The 24,108-nt window shown below is 47.5% G+C and overlaps 1 protein-coding gene across 1 annotated transcript in view; it reads left to right on the forward strand.

The window, feature by feature from the left end:
• Nucleotides 1-24,108, forward strand: part of TNN (tenascin N) — a 53,941-nt gene that overhangs the window by 14,080 nt on the left and 15,753 nt on the right. Inside the window, exons 6-14 of the mRNA XM_030303384.2 lie at nucleotides 3,249-3,512; nucleotides 9,505-9,768; nucleotides 10,425-10,688; nucleotides 13,363-13,626; nucleotides 14,762-15,025; nucleotides 17,959-18,222; nucleotides 21,586-21,716; nucleotides 22,756-22,888; nucleotides 23,315-23,466. Of these exons, the coding sequence (XP_030159244.1) occupies nucleotides 3,249-3,512; nucleotides 9,505-9,768; nucleotides 10,425-10,688; nucleotides 13,363-13,626; nucleotides 14,762-15,025; nucleotides 17,959-18,222; nucleotides 21,586-21,716; nucleotides 22,756-22,888; nucleotides 23,315-23,466 (2,000 nt within the window). The remainder of the gene's footprint in view (nucleotides 1-3,248; nucleotides 3,513-9,504; nucleotides 9,769-10,424; nucleotides 10,689-13,362; nucleotides 13,627-14,761; nucleotides 15,026-17,958; nucleotides 18,223-21,585; nucleotides 21,717-22,755; nucleotides 22,889-23,314; nucleotides 23,467-24,108) is intronic.

Consider the following 24,108-nt stretch of genomic DNA (forward strand, 5'->3'; position numbering starts at 1 on the left):
CCCTGGACTCACCTCCAGCCACTCAGCCCCTCACTGACTCTGTCCTGTTGCTTTTCCCTGGCTATGTGGATCAGGGCCTTTGGACTTGCTCCTTCTGTGTGGAATGAGGTGCCCAGACAGTACATGCCCGCTGCCTCATTTCGTTTAGGTCTTTGTTCAAATGTTACCTTCCCAGTGAGATGGCTCTTTCCTGACCTCCTTGTCTAAACTCACAAACCGCTTTTGCTCGGCATTTTCTAACCCTATATCTTGCCTCATTGGGCTTCCTAATACTATCACATCTTGTTTATCGTCTGTCTCCTTGAGGAAAATGTAAGTTTCATAGCAGAGAGTCTTTATTCTGTTCATTGCTTAGACAGTTGGCCCTTAACATGGATTTGAACTGCACCAGTCCACTTATGTGCAGCTTTTTTTCAATAAATATACTGGAAAAGTTTTTTGAGATTCGTGACACTTTGGAAAAACTCAAAGTTTAGAAATATAGCCTAGAAATCCTGAAAAAATTAAGGGAAAGTAGGTATCATTGGAAGAATACAGTATATGATACAACATACAAAATATGTGTTACTTGAATGTTCGTGTTATCAGTAAGGCTTCTGGTCAACAGCAGGCTATTAAGTTTTTCACGAGTCAAAAGTTACACGTGGATTTTTGACTGAGCAGAAGAGAATTGAGGTGCCTGATTCCTGCATTGTTCAGGGGTCAACGGTATTCGTATCCTAGGGCCGCTGTAGCAAAGTACCAAAGACCGGGTGGTTTAAAACAATAGAAATTTATTGTCTCCCTGCTGTGGAGGCTGCAAAGTCTGAGATCAAGGTGCCTGCAGGGCTCCGCTCTCTCTTGGAAAGCTGTAGGGGAGAGTCCTTCCTCACCCCTCTAGCTTCAGCTGTTTGTTGGCAATCCTTGTCAATCTGTGACTTACAGATGCGGCATTCTAGGCACATGGTGGGCTTCTTCATATCATCTTCCCTGCGTGTGTGTATGTGTGTGCGTGTGTGTGTGTGTGTGTCCAAACTCCCCCTTTCATAAGGACACCAGTCATACTGGATTAGGCTCACTCTAATGACCTCATTTTGACCTGATTATCTCTAGAAAGACCCTATTTCCAAGTAAGGTCACATGCTGAGGTACGGAGGGTTAGCACGTTGACTAAGCTTTTGGTGGGGGAGGGGCACACTTAAAAAATTTTTTTTAATGTTTATTTATTTTTGAGAGACAGAGTGCGGGCAGGGGAGGGGCGGAGAGACAGGGGACACAGAATCTGAAGCAGGCTCCAGGCAGGCTCACTTTAATTTAAAACTGAGTTAAACCGGGGCGCCTGGGTGGCTCAGTCAGTTAAGCATCTGACTTTGGCTCAGGTCATGATCTCAAGGTTTGTGGGTTCGAGCCCCTTGTCTGGCTCTGTGCTGACAGCTCCGTGTCTCTGTCTCTCTCTGCCCCTCCCCTGCTCGTGCTCTGTCTCTCTCAAAAAATAAATAAACATTACAAAAAATTAAAAAAAATAGAAAATGAATAACTGAGTTAAACTGAATTCCCAGCTCCAGCTAGGCACTCAGGGAACGTTTGTAGAATGTGTGACTACCATTTACTAGCTGAGTGACCTTGGCTAAGTTATCTAACCTCTCTGAGCCTGGTATGTATGGTTAGTGCTCTAAAAATGGTAACCATTATTAATGTTCAAAATTAGTACATGGGGAATCTGATACAACCTTGAGTTGTTAGTATGAGGTTTGATAGGGTAATGTGTGAAAAGCACCTTACATTTAGTATACACTCAATTGATGACAGTTGGTTTATTAAATATGCACTGTCTCTGGTGACAGAACATATTTCATTTCCTTGCACACAAAGAAGACACTGCCATTGTGCTCAAGAAAGCTGATCCTAGTTGATGTGAAAAAAATGCAGCTTTGTAGCGTCGGAACTTCTCTGCCGGAGGACCCTTGGCCAAGAGAACCAGGGCAGGATGGGGAGGAAGGAAAGCTGCTTAAATTTCTGAGAGGAGGAACCTGTTTCGTGTGTCTTTCCCCAAAAGGGTACAGATCTGCAGGTGGGGAGGGTTCTTGGCACCAAATGTCAGCTTTGTTCTGTGCAGCGCCCTTATCAGTGACCTTGAACGGATGCTGCACTCGGATGCTTACCTATTAGGTTTGTAAATGATAAGCTAGAAAGGAAAATCAGCATGTTGAGTGAAAGACTAAATTATAAATGAAGTCCATAAGGTGAAATATAACAAGAATAAACATTGGAGATGTATTTTATATGCATCTTAAATGGGGAAGATGTGGCTCAATGTGGGATTCTCAGCCTTGGCTGTGCATCAGAATTACCTGCGGAGTCTTGCTTATTTGTTTTTTCAGCAGAGATGTCAGTGCATATCTGAGACTTGAAATGAGCTCTCTGCAGGTGATACTGAGGAGGTGCCCAATGTTGACAACCCCTGGGTCAGCAGGGACACGTGTTGAAAAGCGTAGGGATTTTCTGAGGCTGTGGGCTGAAGATATGTTATTGAGGGAACAGTGTCTAGGACATGGAGGGGTATGTTGTTCTCGGTTCGTCCTTCTAGAACATCAACCTTGCATAGGTAGGGATTTCTGATTGTTTTGTTCATTGGTGACTCCTGAGTGCCATTATATTCCCTGGCATGAAACGGATGGTCAGTGAATTGTTGAATGAATGGACTGAGTTTTGGGGATTTTTCTTTGATCAAGGGAAAGAAAGCATGTCCAGATGTAAGTGCCAGGTCTAGAAACTGTAATTTGAAAGTATAATATGATATAATATGGTATGGCATGATATGATATGATATAATGATACAAAAGTTAATAACCTATAAATACAGACATTGGAGAGGTGAAGCTGTTTTGACTTGAGGAGAGTTAGGAAGGAGAATGGTTACTATTCTTGAACACCTGCTGGAGGGTCTCCCAGAAGAAGCATTAGGTGTATTCCATATGCCTCTTGAAGGAGTTCCATTTCATGTGACTGCATTTGCAGGAGTCTTGTCTAACGTGCTCATTGGTCTCAAAATGGAAGGGATTGTTTTGTCCATCAGGGAGCCCTTTCTCAGCCTACAGTTCAAGTAGAGCTCTGCCAGCTGTCCACCTGTCACAGATGATGGAGAGACCCTCTTGCATTGTATGGACCATGGAACTCGGTCACCTGGATGAACTAGATCTTGAAGCCCCTGTGATTTTGGCCAGCCAAACGTCTTCTCTAACTTTTCTTTCTCGTATATTTTTATGAAGAAATCGATAGCCCAACCAACGTGGTCACCGACCGAGTGACAGAAGACACAGCGGTAGTCTCCTGGACCCCAGTCCAGGCTGTCGTAGACAAGTACGTGGTGCGCTACACCTCTGCTGATGGGGACACCAGGGACATGGCGGTGCCCAGGGAGGAGAGCAGCACCGTCCTGACGGGCCTGAAGCCGGGAGAGGCGTACAGAGTCTACGTGTGGGCCGAGAGGGGCAGCCAGGAGAGCAAGAAGGCCGACACCAAGGCCCTCACAGGTAACAGAGGAACGGGAGCCTAAACAGATTTCCTCACAGCGGGGAGGAGGCTGATTTTTGAATCAGGAGTCCGATGCCCACCTAGCATCAGCTCTTTTGCTTGCGGGGGTGGGGAAGGGGGTTGCAAAAGCAATTTCAAATTTCACAATTATGATTTCTCCCCTTTTAACTTCAAACAAAAGAGACCAGCCTTTTTACGTTACACAGAAGGTCATACTTATTTGGGTTAGAATTCCATATGCAACTCTCTCAGAGAAGAGTAACACTTCCTAATTTTCATTTTTTTGGACGTTAAAACTCAAAACATTTGGCTGACAGTGAATTTGAATGCTTATCTCAGTTTGCAGTGGCTGTACAGGCACTTTGCTTATAATCTGGAGCTCTCTTTCAGACCATGGAAATGGTTTGCATCCTGAGTCAACAGTCACCGAATGTACTGATTCTGCGTTTAAGCTTTCAGAAACCATACGGGTCCCTATATTTCACCCAGCTGTGAAATATAGCCCGCCTTCGGCCCAGCTTGGGTTTGCAGATGTCCTGAGGCTGCAGGGGAGCGTATCCCACACCTGCTTTGTGTTTAAACCCTCCGCTGGTACTGTCCCTGAGTCCAGAGCAGTCTAATCCTGGAGGCTGCTTGAGGTTGCAGACACTTGACAGGAATCCTAGAAAAGGATTTTCTTATTCACTGGGCTCCATTCTGGACAGTCACTTAGTACAGAGGTGCCCAGAGAAGCCATTAATTAGTTAGGAATGTGGATTCAGAAGCTTGACTGTCCAAGTTTTAATCCCAGCTCTGCCATTTAGTAGCTGAGGGACTTTGGGCAAGTCAGCTGACCTCTGTTCCTCACATTCTTGTCTGTAAAGTGGGGCATATGAGTATTTACATCAAAGAGTTGTTGTGAGGGTTGCATGAGTGAATTCATGTAAGTGCCCGACATATAGCAAGGGCTACGCGAGCGGTAGTAGTGATTATTTCTTAGAACGTGTCTTAGTCTGCTCTGGCTGCTATAACAGAATATCATAGACTGGGGGCTTAAACAAAAGAGGTTTATTTCTCACAATCTTGGAGCCTGGAAAGCTCCATGATCTGGGCACGGGCTGATTCAGTTCCTGGTGAGAACCCTCTTCTTGGCTAATAGATGGCTACCTTCTTCCTACACCTTTATAGGGCAGAGAGAAGAAACTCTTCTTGTGAGACACTGATGCCACCATAGGGAACCCACCCCCACGACCTCACCTAAACCTAATTACCTCCAAATACCAGCAAATTTGTGGTTAGGGCTTCAACCTGGGAGTTGGAGGGGAGCACAAATATTCAGTCCATAGCAAATGCTAATCAGCAAACAGCCCTTGAAGTTTTTGGTTATTTTTTCATTTATTTGTTTGTTTGTTTGTTTAAAGTTTATTTTGAGAGAGACAGAGACAGTGTGAGTGAAGGAGGGGCAAAGAGAGGGAGAGAGAGAATCCCAAGCAGGCTCTGTGCTGGCAGCGGTGGGGGCTGGGGGGGGGGCCCGGACCTATGAACTGTGGGATCATGAACTGAGCTGAAACCAAGAATCGTATGCTGAACGGACTGAGCCACCCAGGTGCCCCTAGCCCTTGAAGTATTTAATGGCATGTAGCCTCCTGGGTCCAGGTGGGCCTTATCTCCTCCAGGGGAAGGAGAAGTTGCCAGTAAGGAGGGTGAGATCTAGATTTGTTTAAACTAGCAGACTTTCTGTGAGGGGCCAGATAGTCCATGTTTTCAGCTTTGGGGACCATGCCGTCTCTGATACAACTATTCAGCTCCGCCATTGAAATGTGAAAACAGCCATGGAGAGTATGTAAATGACCTGGTATGACTGTGTTCAATGAAACTTTATAAAAATAGGCAGTGGGTCAGATTTGGCCCATGCGTTGTAAATTGCCAACTCCTGGTTTATATTACACGAGGCTTTCTGTTTTCTAGGATTTTGAGTGTTGTGAAAGGGAGGCCTGTGGGTCAGTCTTTTTAAGATGGTGGAAGTTGGGATAGAGAAGAATCTTCCCCGCTCTCAGGTGGCGGTGGTGTGAGTTAGCACCTCAGCTGCTTGGGGGGGGGCAGCATAAGGCATAAGATGTAAGGATAGGATGGGCTGGTTGTGTCTTATTTTTAATATGCAAGTCTCTTAACAATCTTAAGTGGTGTTGGTGGTGGACAGAGGGGAGTCATGAAGGATGGGGCGGCAGCATCAAAGCCAGCTCAGAATCCCAGAATTAAACTCCCCCTTGTATGTCTTTGCTCCTCAAGGCAAGTTGTCTCCTTGGCTGTGTGCTCCATCCCGCTGGCCTGGCCATGCGTGTTGAGCAATGGGGCACGGGCTTGAGATGCAGTTGCTGTTATGGAAAGCTCAGCCATTTTGAGGAAGTGGTTTTTGAAACAGGATCATAAAGGCATTGCTAATCATGTACCCAACTACTTGGATTTCTGACTCAGAGGTTCACATTTCAAGGAGAAAGGGGGGAATTTCGTGCCTCGAATGACACTTGTAATAACAAAGAGCTTATATTCAAGCATTTTTCCATGTGAATATTTCATCTGTGATTTGTCATAACCTGTGAGGTAGGTACTGGTATTTCCTTCTTTGTGGAGATGAGGAGACGGAGACTTAAATTTGGAGTCTGTCCAAAGTCAGCAACTAAGAAACGGTGCCCAGATTCCAACCCAGTTTAACTGTATTGAAACCCAGACAGATTCCTACCCAAGTAGGATTATTATTTTTTTTTTTTTATCAGCCCAGACCTCAAAGACCATCAGTTGAAGTCTTCTGGTGCTCTGGCTGTAGGCATAATGTTTTATATGGAAAGAACTAACAGCTCCTACTTTCAGGATATTTTTATTCCCAAATAAAATATTAGAGCCACTGCAGAGATTTACTGAAGTATAATTGCTTTCAGGTACAGGGAATCAGAACTCAAAGAGTGTATTATATAAACCCAGGGTAATGGAGAAATTTGTATATGAAGACCAATTTTTTAAAAATCCAGAGTCTACTTGTGGGTAAAGTTTATAGAGCTGAGACTGTTTTGGCTTTGTCTGAAAACCCTACGTCTCCTTACATGCTATTAGCTCATTCTTGGAATTTCAGACCACTTGCTTAATTAAACCCTTAAGTTATCCCAATCACTGGCACATAACAGATTCTGAAATTTGTTGAGATCATCATTTTGTCTGTGTATGTGCTGGCCTCTCTGGAACCAGAGAGTTGGTAAATGTTACATTTCTTTCATCTCTCTTAAAGACATTGACAGCCCCCAAAACCTGGTGACCGACCGGGTGACAGAGAACACGGCCACCGTCTCCTGGGACCCGGTGCAGGCCGTCATCGACAGGTACATGGTGCGCTACACGTCCGCCGATGGAGACACCGGGGAGGTGCCGGTGGGGAAGGAGCAGAGCAGCACCGTGCTGACGGGCCTGAGGCCGGGCGTGGAGTACACGGTCCAGGTGTGGGCCCAGAAGGGGACCCGAGAGGGCAAGAAGGCCGACACCACGGCCCCGACAGGTAACGGAGCGTGCATCATCCCTGTGTCACTGCTAAACTCATGTCTGTTTCAGTTGGTTTTCCTTCTGTGACCTTGGCAGAAAGGGAGGTTTTACAGAGTGCAATGGTGTGCTTATAGAGTTCATTGTATGCCTTACTTCTATTTGATGGCTTCTCGTAGAATGCACAGCTCATCTTGCGGCCTTCAAACTTTGGTCTTTAAAGATTGATGTGATTGCTTGTGGTCCTTTGTTCTCTGCCTGTGCATCTTCCGTGTTGTGAACACACGAAGTGCCTCACCTGATACGGACTAAACGGGATGAAAGCACAAGTGCCTTCCATGTGGGGGAAGCCGGACTGTGATCCCAAACCAACTTTGTTTTCCCTCTTCACCTGTTTAAACCCTTTCTTGGAACTTGTTTTTTATTTCTGCCCTTCGGATGAATGTTTTAGGCAGAGATAATAATAATGCTCTATTAGCTAAAAATAAGCAAGTATCTAGTCATTTTTAGTCCTCAACACATATCATTTTAGTAATTAAAATGTCTATATCAATACTTCATTTAAAGTTAAGTCTTCTCCTCTCCACTGGCGTGGGCCATTTGCCATGGGAAGGGGGGTCTGCTCGACTGCTCTTGTATTTCCCTTCTTATACTTCAGACACCCTCCTTCTAGCATGCTAACTGTAGTTTCTGGCCCATTTATGTTTGGTACAGCTTGGAGAGAGGCCAGGGGTCAGGAGAAGGAGAGGTAAGGGGTCCTGTTTTACTATAACCTTCACAGCTGTCATGGGGCCTGACCAGTGTTAAAGCTAATGTTTCCCTCGTGGAGCACTTCTGTGCGTTCTTCAGGGACCCTCTTACACTCTGAGCTGTCATCATAGTGATCCTGTGACAGATGCATCTCTCCTGCTGGTCACCTACTCCCCTTCCTCTGCCTACACATGTGGGGTGCACTCCAGTGCCTTTCTGGTGGCATCACCTCACCCCTCTGGCTGAGTGTCTTGGACAGCTTCTAAAATAATCCCAGGTGGGCTCTTCTTTCCTTGGTCCATGTCTGGTCTACAGGGCATATGCAGGCATCCTTTAATCCATTCAACTAGATACATGGTTCTTTTGCAATGCTCTCTATCAGAGCAAACAGCCATTTTCTCACCCCTTAGGTATTTTAGATACATGTCAGACACCAGCCTACGGTGTTCCCCAAGTGTTGGGCAGAGTTTCTCAGTCTTGGCACTAGTGAAATATTTGGCTGGAGAAATCTTTGTTGCAGGGGTTGGTCTCAGGCACCGTATGCTGTTTAACAGCATCCCTGGCCTCTACCCATTAGACTCCAGTAGCCTCTGCATCCCACACCGAATTGTGACAACCAAGTAGGTCTCCAGATATTGCCAATCATTCCTGATTGAGAACACTTGCTCATTTGAGGTTTGGGTCTCACCCATGAAACTCAGTGTAACTCTGTCCAAAGAAATCCACTCTTGAAGTCCCATCCCTTTGGCCTCTCCAACCTCTTTCATTGTCTGGAGATGGTTTGGCCAGCTAAGGGCCACGGGACTGTTGGTCCTACTTTGACTGTGGGCTTTCAGATTGGAATGTAGATACCAGTTTTCTTGGAGTCACAGCCCAAACCAAGATAAGAGGAGTCCTGCTTGAACATACCATTGCACATATGTGACACGACCTAGAGGCAAAGACTTTAGGGAAACGACTTTTGCAATAAACTATTTGGAACAAAGACATGTTGTTATTTTCTTGGTGACTGCATTTTTGAATACCTTCTCTGTGTATAGTTTGGAGGAGCATAATCTTCTTCACTCATAAAATATCAGCAAGGTGATATCAATAATAGCTTATGGTCATTGGGCATCTACTCTGTGCAAAGAGTTGTCACAAAGGGCGTATTGTTAACTCATTTAATACAGCTAGTTTCCAGGCTATACACTAATATCTTGTCCTGCTTTTTTTATTCTGCAGACAGTGTAATACTTCAGTATTTTCAAGGCCCCTTTTTACATGGTATTTTTTGTCTTGGTTTTCAGAGCCATCCAGTGAAATATTTACAATAACTATTAACAGTCCTATTTTATCCATGCATAGAGGTGAGGTGAGCCATCCAAGGTCATGAAACAAGTTAGTAATTTATGAAATTAGATGTATGCATGGAACATTAGTGCTCAAAAGAACATTAAAGTCTATCTGACCTGAACCCCAGATTTGCAGGTGATGAGGCTGAGGCCCAGCCAGAGACCGTTGAGATGTGCAGGACCACAGCTTTTCTGACTTGGATCTAGTGCTTATCCTGCTGTCGTGTGCTGCCTCTTCGAGGATCCAAGAGGCCAGCTGTGGAGAGAAGGTCTATGTCCCTGAAACAATTGAAAACTGACATAGGACATGGGAAAACCACAAGACCAGGAAACTGCCTCCCTTCAAGCAACACGGTCTCCCTCTTCGGTGCTTATTAATGGTGCGCTTTAACTTTCCTTTCAGACATTGACAGCCCAACAAACCTGGTGACCGACCGGGTGACAGAGAACACGGCCACCGTCTCCTGGGACCCGGTGCAGGCCGTCATCGACAGGTACATGGTGCGCTACACGTCCGCCGATGGAGACACCGGGGAGGTGCCGGTGGGGAAGGAGCAGAGCAGCACCGTGCTGACGGGCCTGAGGCCGGGCGTGGAGTACACGGTCCAGGTGTGGGCCCAGAAGGGGGCCCGGGAGAGCAAGAAAGCCGACACCACGGCCCCAACAGGTAATAAGAAAAAGATCAATCAGAACTGAATTTTGAGCATGCGGATTTGAGTGTGCATGATACCCAAAAGGCGGCCTGAGATGAGAGACTTTGCAGAGAAAGTCACAGAGACCAGAAAGGACAGTGAGTCCTAGTAGTGACCTCAGCGAGGTGGTAGTTGGTAGCTCTCTCTGCCTGGTCCTGGTGAGCTGCTCACGAAACCACTCAGCCCACAGGAAGGGAGAAACATGGCGGTGGCCATGTTTTCAGCGGACTCAGCAAAGATGTTTATAGGCTCTGATCGTTGCAATGCTTGTGATAATACTTTTAGAATGACTGCCCGTGAAGCAGCCCATGATAAAATGATAAACTATGTACCCTGAACGTCATGGCAGATGTTTAATGACTGTTGTGATGTGACATAATGTTGTTAAGAAGATGTCGTTCCTCATATATTTTAGGGAGCTAAAAGCCAAAAGAGTATGTTAAGCTTACAATGTGTAGTCTTTTGAAATTGGGAACTGGGGTTCCTTTCTCCCTTGACTCCCAGCAGATTCTGGATGGGAATACCATTGCTTTGTGCTAAGAGAGTTCTAGAAGATGAAATGAGAGTGGTGGGTGGTGAGTATCTCTTCCATGGCTTCAAAGCTTAGGCTTTCCAAATATCTTTTTTAAAGACATTGACAGCCCCCAAAACCTGGTGACCGACCGGGTGACAGAGAACACGGCCACCGTCTCCTGGGACCCGGTGCAGGCCGTCATCGACAGGTACATGGTGCGCTACACGTCCGCCGATGGAGACACCGGGGAGGTGCCGGTGGGGAAGGAGCAGAGCAGCACCGTGCTGACGGGCCTGAGGCCGGGCGTGGAGTACACGGTCCAGGTGTGGGCCCAGAAGGGGGCCCGGGAGAGCAAGAAGGCGGACACCATGGCCCCGACAGGTAATGGAGCCTTGTTCTTTGAGAATGTAAGACCTAAACCTATGGCTAATCAAGTTTTGTTTTCCTGCTTTGACACTGGTGGACTAGATGATTTATGGAAGAGCAGGATAGTGTTCCTTTGTAGGAGATCACACACACCATCCCTCACCTTCCTTTTACACATTACCTCCAAATAAGGAGCTCATATTGGCCTCATACTTTGGTCTTGTAAAGATAGATGGTGATCGGTCCCATCTACCCACTGTTCCTCTGATTTGTACTCAATCGTTGAAATGTTTTGTCTTAAGAGGGAAAAGATGTAAAGAAACCATATATGTTAGGATCTGCGAGCCTAGTACTTTAGGGAAGTGTTTTTTTCACTCTGATCTTTTTGAAGCAAGGAAGGGTTATTGTTTTCTTAGGGGATAAATCCTCTCTGAAGCACTGTGTGCTCCGTTCTCAGGGTCCTAAAGTTGCACTTACATCCTGTAACAGTTCATAATTTTTAAAGCTCATTCATCTCTGTGTCCTCATTTTTTAAGAACAGACTTATTGAGATATGATTTACTTTCTATACAATGTACTCTTTTAAAGCATATAGTTCAGTGGTTTTTAGTGTATTTACAGAGTTCTACAACCATCACTATTATCTAATCAGAATATTGTCATCACTCCAGAAAGAAACCCCATGTCCGTTAATAGTGCCTCCTGCCCCCACTCCCCCCAGCCCTAGGAAACTATTACTTTCTGTCTCTATAGAGACAGAAGGTCCTTATTCTGGACATTTCATATAAATGGATTCACACAGCATGTGGTCTTTCGTGACTGGCTTTATTAACTACACATAATATTTTCAAATTTCATCCATGTTGGAGCATGTATGGGTACTTTATTTTCTTGCCAAATAATATTCCATTGTATGGATGTAACACATTGTTTATCCATTTGTCACTTGATCAGCATTTGTGCTTTTTCCACTTTTTGGCTATTGTGAATAGGGTTACTATGAGCGTTTATGGTACAACTTTTTGTGTGGACATATGCTTTCAGTTCATTTGGGTATATACCTAGGAGTGGAATTGCTGGGTCATATGATAACTCTATGTTTCACTTTTTGAGGAATGGCCAAGTTATTCCCAGAATGGTGGCAGTATTTTATATACCCACCAGCAATGAATGAGGGTTATATTCTTCAATTGCTTCGTCCTCAGAGGTATTTGGTGAGATGGGTAGAGCAGGAATCAATATCCCCATTTTATAGTTAAGAAATCTCAAATACAAAGAAGTGAATGATTTTTACAAGTCACAAAGTCAGCTGATGATTCATGGAGTCAGATTTGTGGCATATTCATTGCATATTATGGTACCTTCGTATCTATTTAGTAAGGCCCATATTTTACAAAGAAGGAACTGAGGTTCAGCTGGGGACAGCAGTGCTAGCTGTCCAGGGCCATGGCTGGCTGATGGCAGAGCTGGGCCTACATCCCCAGTCTGTTGGCTCTGCTCAGGGCTTTTCCTGCCCCTCTGCTCTGCATCTCTGGGCTGAAACTGCAAACTAGCTCTTCTGACTCTGGATACTCCTGCTCATTCCATTATCCTGTGCTGCCTTCTTGAGGATCCAAGAGTCTAGCTGTGGAGAGAAGTTCGGTCTTGGTGACACACCTGAAAACTGACAGGACATGGGAAAACCACAAGACCAGGAAACTGCCTCCCTTCAAGCAACACGGTCTCCCTCTTCGGTGCTTATTAATGGTGCGCTTTAACTTTCCTTTCAGACATTGACAGCCCAACAAACCTGGTGACCGACCGGGTGACAGAGAACACGGCCACCGTCTCCTGGGACCCGGTGCAGGCCGTCATCGACAGGTACATGGTGCGCTACACGTCCGCCGATGGAGACACCGGGGAGGTGCCGGTGGGGAAGGAGCAGAGCAGCGCTGTGCTGACGGGCCTGAGGCCGGGCGTGGAGTACACGGTCCAGGTGTGGGCCCAGAAGGGGGCCCGGGAGAGCAAGAAAGCCGACACCACGGCCCCAACAGGTAATAAGAAAAAGATCAATCAGAACTGAATTTTGAGCATGCGGATTTGAGTGTGCATGATACCCAAAAGGCGGCCTGAGATGAGAGACTTTGCAGAGAAAGTCACAGAGACCAGAAAGGACAGTGAGTCCTAGTAGTGACCTCAGCGAGGTGGTAGTTGGTAGCTCTCTCTGCCTGGTCCTGGTGAGCTGCTCACGAAACCACTCAGCCCACAGGAAGGGAGAAACATGGCGGTGGCCATGTTTTCAGCGGACTCAGCAAAGATGTTTATAGGCTCTGATCGTTGCAATGCTTGTGATAATACTTTTAGAATGACTGCCCGTGAAGCAGCCCATGATAAAATGATAAACTATGTACCCTGAACGTCATGGCAGATGTTTAATGACTGTTGTGATGTGACATAATGTTGTTAAGAAGATGTCGTTCCTCATATATTTTAGGGAGCTAAAAGCCAAAAGAGTATGTTAAGCTTACAATGTGTAGTCTTTTGAAATTGGGAACTGGGGTTCCTTTCTCCCTTGACTCCCAGCAGATTCTGGATGGGAATACCATTGCTTTGTGCTAAGAGAGTTCTAGAAGATGAAATGAGAGTGGTGGGTGGTGAGTATCTCTTCCATGGCTTCAAAGCTTAGGCTTTCCAAATATCTTTTTTAAAGACATTGACAGCCCCCAAAACCTGGTGACCGACCGGGTGACAGAGAACACGGCCACCGTCTCCTGGGACCCGGTGCAGGCCGTCATCGACAGGTACATGGTGCGCTACACGTCCGCCGATGGAGACACCGGGGAGGTGCCGGTGGGGAAGGAGCAGAGCAGCGCCGTGCTGACGGGCCTGAGGCCGGGCGTGGAGTACACGGTCCAGGTGTGGGCCCAGAAGGGGGCCCGGGAGAGCAAGAAGGCGGACACCATGGCCCCGACAGGTAATGGAGCCTTGTTCTTTGAGAATGTAAGGCCTAAGCGTGTGGCTGGTCAAGAGTTGTTTTCCTGTTTGACCCTGGAAGAATCAATGACTTATAGAAGAGCAGAATAGTGTCCTTTCATAAGAGACTGCACACACCGCCTCTCACGTCCCTTTAACTGGTTTCCTTACAAGTCAGTCCCCTGTGGCAGTTTCCAAAGTGCAGTTTTGCCGTGATTGGATGGTCGTGTCCAGCTGCTCCTGGTCTGAGTGCGTGGATATTTCACTGTGGACAGCATTAAGGGTCTGTCCTTGTGTTTTGAGTGGGAGGAGAAAATGAAAATCAAATGTTGTTAATATTATTAAATAATATGTTGATAACTCAACTTTATAAAATAGACTTTACATCTACCAGAGCAAGTTGATCTATGTGGTGTGCTTTAGCATGAATGAATCATGATAATCTGGTTTTGAGGATAAGGGTAACTTATATGTTATATTTTAATTTTATTGGGAAAGAGATGTTTGGCAGTATTTCTGTAGTGATTTAACCAGCCAACCAGCGTTACAAGTGCATCTATGATGTGTAAAGCATATTAAAACTGGTCTTCATTTGGCTGATCCACTCAGCAATGTGTGTTGAGCATTTACCATGTGCTGTGTTCTCTACGAGGCTGTGGCAACCCAGAGGAGATATGGTCGCTGCCCTCTTCCTCTAGGAGCCGACATTTGCATCTAGTTATTAGAATCATCTTGGATGAGATCAGAAGTCTCCATTGACATGATGCTAGAAACAAAATGATTACTGCTTGTGAGCATGGACTGTGTCTTCAACTGAACCCTGAACGCCACATAACACCATGCCTTGCACATAGTGGGGGTTTGATATATGCTTCCCAAATCAATAATGAGATTTGTTTTGTTACACTCTTGGTAAAGGTAATAGTGTAGATTTGCAGATTTTGGTTTACTGTGCTTTCTGCTTGAGGAGCCCAACTCTGTCTGGGGAGAGAAGACATATGTTAGTGAAGCAGTTAGAGCGTAGGTGACGGAAAGACCACGTAACATGAAAGGGCCTCACTCCAAGCCAAACGATGTGAGTTTCTGCACTCTGTGGCCTATAACTAGTGCACGTTGATGAGTACTTTTCCTTTTAGACATTGACAGCCCCCAAAACCTGGTGACCGACCGGGTGACAGAGAACACGGCCACCGTCTCCTGGGACCCGGTGCAGGCCGTCATCGACAGGTACATGGTGTGCTACACGTCCGCCGATGGAGACACCGGGGAGGTGCCGGTGGGGAAGGAGCAGAGCAGCACCGTGCTGACGGGCCTGAGGCCGGGCGTGGAGTACACGGTCCAGGTGTGGGCCCAGAAGGGGGCCCGGGAGAGCAAGAAGGCGGACACCACGGCCCCCACAGGTAACAGGAGGGAGGAGAACAGAAACTGGGGTCATCACTAGGGGTTGATGCTGCTGCTGAATTATGCCACTGCTGCCTTTTGGGTCTGTGACTCAGGGACTGTTTTAGGCAGGTTTGTTGGAAAATAACCTCATTCCCGTACCAAAAAAAAAAAAAAAAAAAAAAAAAATCAAAGCATAGTTATGGGGTACATACTGAACAGTCCTGTGAAGGTCTTAAAACTCTTTCCCCAGGCTTGTGTTTTAACAACTCTGCTTCTCAGTGATAAAAAATTATAGAATGGTAAAAACAACATAAAATTCCGAAAAAGCACTGGATTAGAGAACTGTTTTGTGGCAAAGCTGTTTTCTGTGGGTTTGCCTTAATAGATGGTGTGTAGTTTAGAGGAATAAATGTTTCCTTGGAGGTTGGAGCTCTGTGTTCATTTCGGCCTACGCTAAGTTTTGGTGAGCATTTTCCAAAGGCCAGGCCTGCGATCCAGTGGCACCAAAACAAATATGATTCCTGCTGTCTTGCAGTCCAGTGGGAAAGACAATCAACAAGGAAACCAACTTGTAACTATAATTATGATAAGTTCTATGAAGGAGATGTACCTGGCGCAGGTATAAAGAATAGCAGGGTAGAGGTGTTTCTTAGACGGGATGGAACGAATCCTGGTTAAGATACATATAGACAGAAACATCCAAAGAACATATCCTTAAACAAGAAAGAAGCTTACTCTTCTCTTGTGGAGTGGGCAGAGTAGAAGTGGCCCAGGGCTGATGAGGTAGCCCCACGGCACAGGAGACCCCGGCTCCTTCGGTATTGTGTTCAGTCATCCCTAGGGGGTTGCCTTCATCTGTGTGGTCATCTGTCCTCATTCCAGAAGTGGAAAGGGACCTGGGAAAGGGAAGGACACGACTGGAACACTGCACGCGTCCTTTAGTTCTTCTCGTGTTCCACTGGCCAGACCCAAAGCACGGTGCCAGACCTCACTACAGGAAAGGCTGGGAAACGGAGTCTTCAGCTGGGTGATCATGTGCCCACCTTACCCTTCTGTTAGACCGTCCTCTCCAATTCAGTAGCCCCTGGCTGCCTGTGGCAGCTTAAATTTTAATTAATTAAAAGCAACTAAATTATTTTCAAAGTTGGACTCCCCACATTTCAGATGGTCCAGAGCCACGTTTCTAATGGCCACTGTATTGGACAGGGCAGAGTACTTCCATCATTACAGAGAGATCCACTGGACAGTATGCCTACGGAAGAAGGGGAGGATGGGTATTGGAGAAAACTAGCCGCTTCTGGCTGAGGGAAGAGTGCACCTGACGGCCCTAAGCTGCAGCAGCTGAGATGGACACGGGACCGCAAGGGGGCTGGTGTTGCTGGAGCGCAGAGGGCGAGAGAGGAGGTGACGTGGGGCGGGTGGGAAGGAGGCAGGGTCACTCACACAGGACCCCACGTGCCTGAAGGAAGGTTACATTTGTTAGAAGAAGAGCAACACGATGTCATATTTGTTTAAAACAGTTTATTCAGGCCACAGTGAAGAGAATAAACAGAGGACGTGACAAGGGTAGCGTTAGGAGGGTTAATGAAGACTCTAGTGTAAAATCCGGGCAAGAGGTGATGATGGCCATTGGGAAAGAGGAGAGGGAGTATCTGAGCACATATTTTGGAGTTATAAATGGCAGTATTTGTTGATGGATGAGGTGTGGGGCAGGAAGAAAATGAATCAGGTAAGACCGGGGTTTCTGGCTTGAGCAACATGGAAGGTTGGGGCATCATTTTCGGAGAGGGGAGGCTCAGAGATAAATAGGCTCGGTGTGGGGGGGGATGTTAAGACTTTCAGACATTTAAGCTGGAGAAACTTGTGTGATTCCTTGGCTAATTGATTTATTCATCGATCCTACAAATATTGGTCGAGCGTCCAACATAGGCTACGTGCTGTGCTGGGTATATGGTTGCGGATGCAAGCCAGGGGCTCGTGTATCAGGGAGCTGAGAGCATTGGTTGGCATTCAGAGCCACGGACGTGGATGGGTTCGCTTAGGGAGAGGTGTAGAGAGGAAGACGGGGGCCTTGGTGCCCCACATTTCCAGGTTGCCGACAAAGGAGATGGAGAAGGGGTCGGGCAGTTAGGAGAAAACCAGAGGAGGGTGTAGTCACGCCAGTCAAGAGCCGAGAGCATTTAAGACAGAGGGAGTGGGTCAGCTCTGCCAAACGCCTCTGGGGGTGGCGAGCGTCCGTCGGATCTGGCAGTGCAGAGTCGGTGGTGACCTATACTAGTGGGGTCGGTGACGTGGTGTCAAAAATTGCCAAACTTCACTGCTCGAGGAGTGGATGTGAGGGGCGGACTGATAGTGGAGGCATGCAGACCGCTCTCCCGAGAAGTCCGTGGGCTGAGGCATGCAGAGGGGCGGGAGAGTGGGAGAGGCTGATGGTGCTGGAGAGAGGGCAGATGAAAAGGAGCAGAGTCCTTTAGAAGGCGGGAGGCTTCAAAGTTCAGAGCAGAGAGGGATTTGTCTGCGTTTTAACACAGGGAAATGGCAGGATCTTGGGCGAGCCTTTTCATTCCTCTGGACCTCCATTCTCTTCCCCTTTTGTAAGAGACAAGAAGGTGGGAAGATCTGACCTCTCAACTCTGAGACTCTGTAAAACAAAACCACCACATAATGTGGAGACAACCAGAGGAGGTTGTTCGAACAGCAGTTTGGGTGGCTTGTCTTGTTGTTCGGGAGACTTTTATTGTTATTTTTGTGGAAGCTAGGGAGAAAATTTCCATATTAGTGTCCAGTGGTTTGTTTCCCTGGAAAATGGAAACCAGGGGCCTTTCACTCCTGGTTGCAATGGAATTGGATCATTATTAAAGATAACTTGAATGGAGAGCTCCTAGAGACAGGGTCGGGAGGTAGGATGGTCTCCCTTGGCTCTAAAATGTAGCCTTTCCTTTTTCAAAAGACATTGACAGCCCCCAAAACCTGGTGACCGACCGGGTGACAGAGAACACGGCCACCGTCTCCTGGGACCCGGTGCAGGCCGTCATCGACAGGTACATGGTGCGCTACACGTCCGCCGATGGAGACACCGGGGAGGTGCCGGTGGGGAAGGAGCAGAGCAGCACCGTGCTGACGGGCCTGAGGCCGGGCGTGGAGTACACGGTCCAGGTGTGGGCCCAGAAGGGGGCCCGGGAGAGCAAGAAGGCGGACACCATGGCCCTGACAGGTACTGTAAAGGCCTGGGACCGGGGACCCTGCACACCCATCAGAGCAGTCGTCTGTACCTAGGGGTGCAGAGGGGAGTAGGGAAGGCCGTTGTTTCACCTGAGGACATGCCTCAGAGTGGTTCCTTCTTTACCTTACGCGGATACGAGGGCTCTGATTGAGAAGAGTGTAGAGGACGGGTGCCTGGGTGGCTCAGTGGGTTAAGTGTCCGACTCATGATTTAGGCTCAGGTCGTGATCTCGTGGTTCAGGAGTTCAAGCCACGTTGGGCTCTGTGCTGGGAGCACGGAGCCTGCTTGGGATTCTCTCCCTCTCTCTCTGCCTTCCTTCTACTGGTGTGCACTCTCTCTCTCTTTCAAAATAAATGAACTTAAAAAAAAAAAAAAAAAAAAAGGAGTGTAGAGGAGGCAGTGTGAAAGTGAAAGTGTGTGGCTCTTCCGGGTGGTTGTGCGGGGCCTCCATCAGCTTGTCCTCCGCCCTGCCCAGCTCCCAGGCTCTCCACCTGGATGTTAGAACCTGGCGGGCCTCGGCTCCAGTTTGGAGAAGAGGGAGGCAACGTAGCACTTCTGTGTCCACGTCCCGGATTGGGGGCGGTGGTGGAGTGTCTTTCTCCCTCGCTGTCCCTTTCCAGTTAGTGATCAGAGGGGCCTGGGCTGTTGTGTTTTGTGTGTGTGGTGGGGCCTCACAGGGACCGAGAGACTCCCTGTGCCCACCCTGACGTCCTCGGGTCTCTTTGGACATCTGGGCAAGGGCTGGCCATCCCCTTTGTGGCGGGGGACACCATGTGTGGCCACTGGAGTTAGAGGTGCCTTGAATTTCCTTATAAGTTACAATTAGCAGGATTTTTTAATTAAAAGAGTAAAGTATACTTACATTAAAAAAAAAATTCAAACTATTCAAAGGAACGCGTAGAAAGAAAAACTCTTGTACAGCCCAGACTCCTTAATAGTCAATGCTGTTCCCCAGAGGCAGCCAGTCCCTCCCTCCTTCCTTCTTTCCTTTACCCTCCCTCCCTCTCTCCTCTCTCCTCTCTCTGTCGCCCTCGTTCCTTTCTCCCTCTGTTCCTTCATTATCTTCTCTTTGCTTCACTGTTCCCATTTAAAAAAAAATTAATGTTTATTTTTGAGAGAGAGATAGACAAAGCATGAGTGGAAGAGGGGCAGAGAGAGAGAGAGAGGGGGAGAGAGAATCTGAAGCAGGCTCCAGGCTCTCAGCTGTCAGCACAGAGCCCAACACAGGGCTCCAACTCACGAGCCATGAGATCATGACCCGAGCTGAAGTTGGACACGTAACCCACTGAGCCGCCCAAGTGCCTCTCACTCTTCCCATTTTTAAAGACAATAAGGGGTGCCTTAGTGGCTCAGGGGGTTGAGTGTCCAACTCTTGATTTTGGCTCAGGTCATGATCCCAGGGTTGTGGGATCGAGAGCCCTGCTCCAGGCTCTGAGCTGACAGCACAGAGCCTGTTTTGGATTCTCTCTCTCCCTCTGCCCCTCCTGTGCTTGCATGCTCTCTCTCTCTCTCTCTCTCTCTCTCTCTCTCTCTCTCTCTTAAATAATAATTAAAAAAGACAACAATATTACCATCTTTGTACTTCACAGAAATGTGGAAGTAATTAAGACATCTCAAGTCCATAACCAGGGGATTGGTGGGCAGTCAAAGACGTAGCAGAGGCCAGCTTAAGATATTTAAATAGTTAAGGTTTTGCTTTGATGTTTGGAAGCAGGAAATTTAGTTCTGTAGTGTGATGGAAAGAATAAAATCCATGCCAGATGTTACACTTTAGAAAGTCAAACCGAGCTGATATTACAGGAACTCAAAATTTGTCAAAACATCCTAATTCAAAACAACAGCTGCCTGATTTCTATTAAAACATTGCAATTCCATTCTCGGCCGAAATGCTACTGAGGAGAAAATAGCCTGGAGACATCTTTTTTGGGAACTTCTAAATTAAAATCACCCTCTATGATGATTTTTCAAAATGGAAATTTTTCATTCAATATCTTATTGGGTTTAAAAAAACGAGCCATCTGACCAATTAATATGGTTTTGACTAGAATTCTTGCTGAGTTTTGGTTTCCCGGTCTCCAGAGTGTGTACTCCCCCCCCTCCCCTCCCTCCCCATCGCACGTTCAGAGCCACAAGGAAGGCTCTGCTTTTTCTCTGCCTCTTCTTCCCTCTCTCTCTTCCTCTCCTTTGCACAAGACCACCACCATCACGCCTTCCCCACGCTTTCTGTACAGGGTGTGCATCTAAGGCCATATGTTTAGTTAGGTAGGAAATAGAACTTTATTTTTTTTATTTTATTTTTTTTTAACATTTTTATTTATTTTTGGGACAGAGAGAGACAGAGCATGAACAGGGGAGGGGCAGAGAGAGAGGGAGACACAGAATCGGAAACAGGCTCCAGGCTCCGAGCCATCAGCCCAGAGCCTGACGCGGGGCTCGAACTCACAGACTGCGAGATCGTGACCTGGCTGAAGTCGGACGCTTAACCGACTGCGCCACCCAGGCGCCCCCGGAAATAGAACTTTAAATCTCTACGCCAACTTAATGTTTGTTGCAAGCCCCCATTCTGCTGGTGGGTCGGTATCTCTGATTTAGGGGGCATGCTCCTTCTCCAGCGCTGTGTGTAAATAAAGTCTTGGGTGGTTTCCCAGTGCCAGCCGTGGGGTGGGGGGTGGGCAGCTCTGTGGTCATCTTTCCAGGTAGGTGTTTGCCGGGACACGTGGTTTCTGTGCACGGGTTTCCCTCAGATCCGCACTCCGGGTCACTTCGGGAGCCCTGCTGTCGCTGGGAATCTGCCTGATGATCTGGATTGTTCATACCCACCACTCTTGCAGAATCTGTGGGGAACCTGGGAGCATAGATGCACTGTCTCGGCCCTACCCACTCCCCTCTCCCTTAGTCGCCTTGTCCTCAGCGGGTGTGGAATGTGCTTTTATTAAAAAAATTTTTTTTACACATTTATTCCTTTTTGAGAGACACGGCGTGAGCAGGGGAAGGGCAGAGAGAGAGGGAGATACAGAGTCCGAAGCAGGTTCCAGGCTCCCAGCTGTCAGCACAGAGCCCAACGCGGGGCTCAAACTCACGGATCGCAAGATCGTGACCTGAGCTGAAGTCAGATGCTCAACCAACTGCGCCACCCAGGTGCCCCTGGAGTGTGCTTTTAGAAACTGAGGTCATAAGGGGCTGGTGGCAGGGAAGAGCAGAGACCATGCCTGCTGCTGGGGAGGAACTGCCTGGGAACTGCCTGCTGCCATGGGAAGGATAAGTTGGTAGAAAATATGTTAACACATCAAAAATGATCTTGCCTCGGTTGCAGAAATACCGACTAATAATAATTACCTGACTTTCTGTATACAGACATCGACCCTCCCAAAAACCTTCGTTCATCTGCCGTTACACAGTCCGGGGGGGTGTTGACCTGGACGCCCCCCTCTGCTCAGATCGATGGCTACATTCTGACCTACCAACTCCCAGATGGCACCGTTAAGGTACTGGATACTTCTTGCTTTTTCTCTTGGTACCCATGCCCAGCCTCCAAATGAAGCAACTGACCCGGGCCCACCGGCTTGATTGCTGGTGTCATGGCCACCGGCTAAGAAATGAGTTGAGCCTTACTGATCATCTGCTGTGTTAGCGAAGCTGCTGCACACAGTTGTCTGCCGACATCGTACGTGTGGCCTCGTTTTAGAGGACTAACTTTTGTGCCTTCTCCTCGCTATCCATTGAGTATTTGTGGGCTGCACATCCGCCCCATGTTATTTTGTTCTGTTGTCTTTCTCAGGAAACATTCGCTCCAAGGACAATTTGTCTGTTGTATCTATCATTGTATCTAACGTGCTTACAACCTGGCACACAAGACGTGCTCACTAAATATTTATTGAATGGATTGATTAAACCTTCTTTCAGGAGTTATCCCTCCCACCTGGAATCTGAAGGCCAGCAAGTTTTTTAGCTTGTTCCAATGGAAAATTCTTCCTCTTTCTTGTTGGCAAGAGAGAAGGGACGAAGAGGGAAAGGAAGGGCACTTTGATTTATTCATCATCTTAATGGTTGCTTATGACAGTGCTTCAAGGAAAGTTAGCCCTATGTCTGTAGAGGAAATAAGATAGGTTCAGAAGGACGTTTCCTGAAAGGCCAACAGTGGCCCTGCTGCACAGTTATCAGCAGTCACTTTGATCGCCCTTATTAGCTCCTCAGCCCAGCACTGCTGGCCTTGGTGGCTGTAGTTGGTATTCCAGCATGTACCTGGAGGCAGAGGGTCCCAGGAGACCTGGTGGGTGCTCCTCCAGGGAGGTCCGTGGTGCCAGTTCTGTGCTAGCACTCCAGCAGGGCTGAATCACCATGGCGCCGCCCCCCCAGCGAAGCTGCTGGGACCCACCCGTATTCTGGGCGCCACTAAGCCCTGAAAGAAACCAAACACTGTGCTCTCAGAGAACTCCTGTCATTAGCACTGGGGAAAGCCGTTGACAGCTAGGGTGCTGGGGGTGACACACTGAGTGACTGTCTACTGTCTCCTTTGTTTGGTAGGAGGTACAGCTTGGAAGAGGGAACGAGAGACTTGAGTTGCAAGGCCTTGAGCAGGGCATCGCCTACCCAGTCTCCTTGGTTGCCTTTAAGGGTGATCGCCGGAGCAGGAGTGTATCTACCACCCTTTCCACAGGTAATGTTCTCTGAACGAGAATGTGGTAGAGGACAAGCATCGGACAGCCAAGAAAGCTGTCCAAGGAGGAGCGAGTGGACAGAGTGATGGATTTCTCTGGAAACGTGGCAATAGGGTTATGGGTTCAAACAAAATTGATCTCATGGTAGAAAGACTGAAGAGGGAAGCAGAACAGAATGTTATTTTGAGGGCATCAGGGTAGGAAGTGATGTAAACTTGACCTTATTTCTACTACATTTGAAGGGTTTGATGAGAGCAGGGTGAATGAGAAAAATAAGATATTTGCGAAGGGTCGGAAGAAGCAAAGTAGTAGGAGGTTATGAAATAATTTCTGAACAAAATAAATTATCTGGAAAAAAGGGACTAGCCCCCCTACTTCTTCCTTGCCCTTCGCCTAACGACGCTACCTTTCTACTTGACTCCCAGTTGGTGCCCGTTTTCCACATCCTTCCGACTGCAGTCAAGTTCAGCAGAACAGCAATGTCGCCAGCGGTCTATATACCATCTACCTGCATGGTGATGCCAGCCGGCCCCTGCAGGTGTACTGTGATATGGACACGGACGGAGGTGGCTGGATTGTGAGTCTTTATCCACGGGGAGGGAGGGGCTGGGTGGCTTGTTTTTGTTCTCTGATTCCCCCAGCCCCGGGCTGTAAGGATAGAGCCTGAAGGGGGCGCCTGGGTGGCTCAGTCAGTGAAGCCTCCAACTGTTTTTTTGTAATTTTTCCTAAATGTTTATTTATTTTTGAGAGAGAGAGAGAGAGAGAGAGAGAGAGAGCTGGGGAGGGGCAGAGAGAAAGGGAGAGACAATTCGAAGCAGGTTCCAGGCTCTGAACTGTCAGCACAGAACCCGATGTGGGGCTCAAACTCAGGAACTGTGAGATCATGACCTGAACGGAAGTTGGACGCTTAATTGACTGAGCCATTCAGGTGCCCCTAGCCTCCGACTCTTGATTTCGGCTCAACTCATGATCTCACGGTTGGTAAGTTCGAGGCTCACATCAGGCTCCACGCTGACAGTGTGGGCCGTGCTTGGGATTCTCTCTCTCTGTCTCTGTCTCTGTCTCTGTCTGTCTGTCTCTCTCCCTCTCTCTCCCTCTCCTTGGCCCTCCCCTCTCACTTTCTCTCTCAAAATACATTAATTAATTAAAAAAAAAAAGAATAGAGCCTGAAGTACTTCATGGCCAGGATAGAGCAGGCTTAGTTAAACTAAGGTTAACG

Source organism: Lynx canadensis, chromosome F1 (genome assembly GCF_007474595.2).
Source record: "Lynx canadensis isolate LIC74 chromosome F1, mLynCan4.pri.v2, whole genome shotgun sequence".
NCBI lineage: Eukaryota > Metazoa > Chordata > Mammalia > Carnivora > Felidae > Lynx > Lynx canadensis.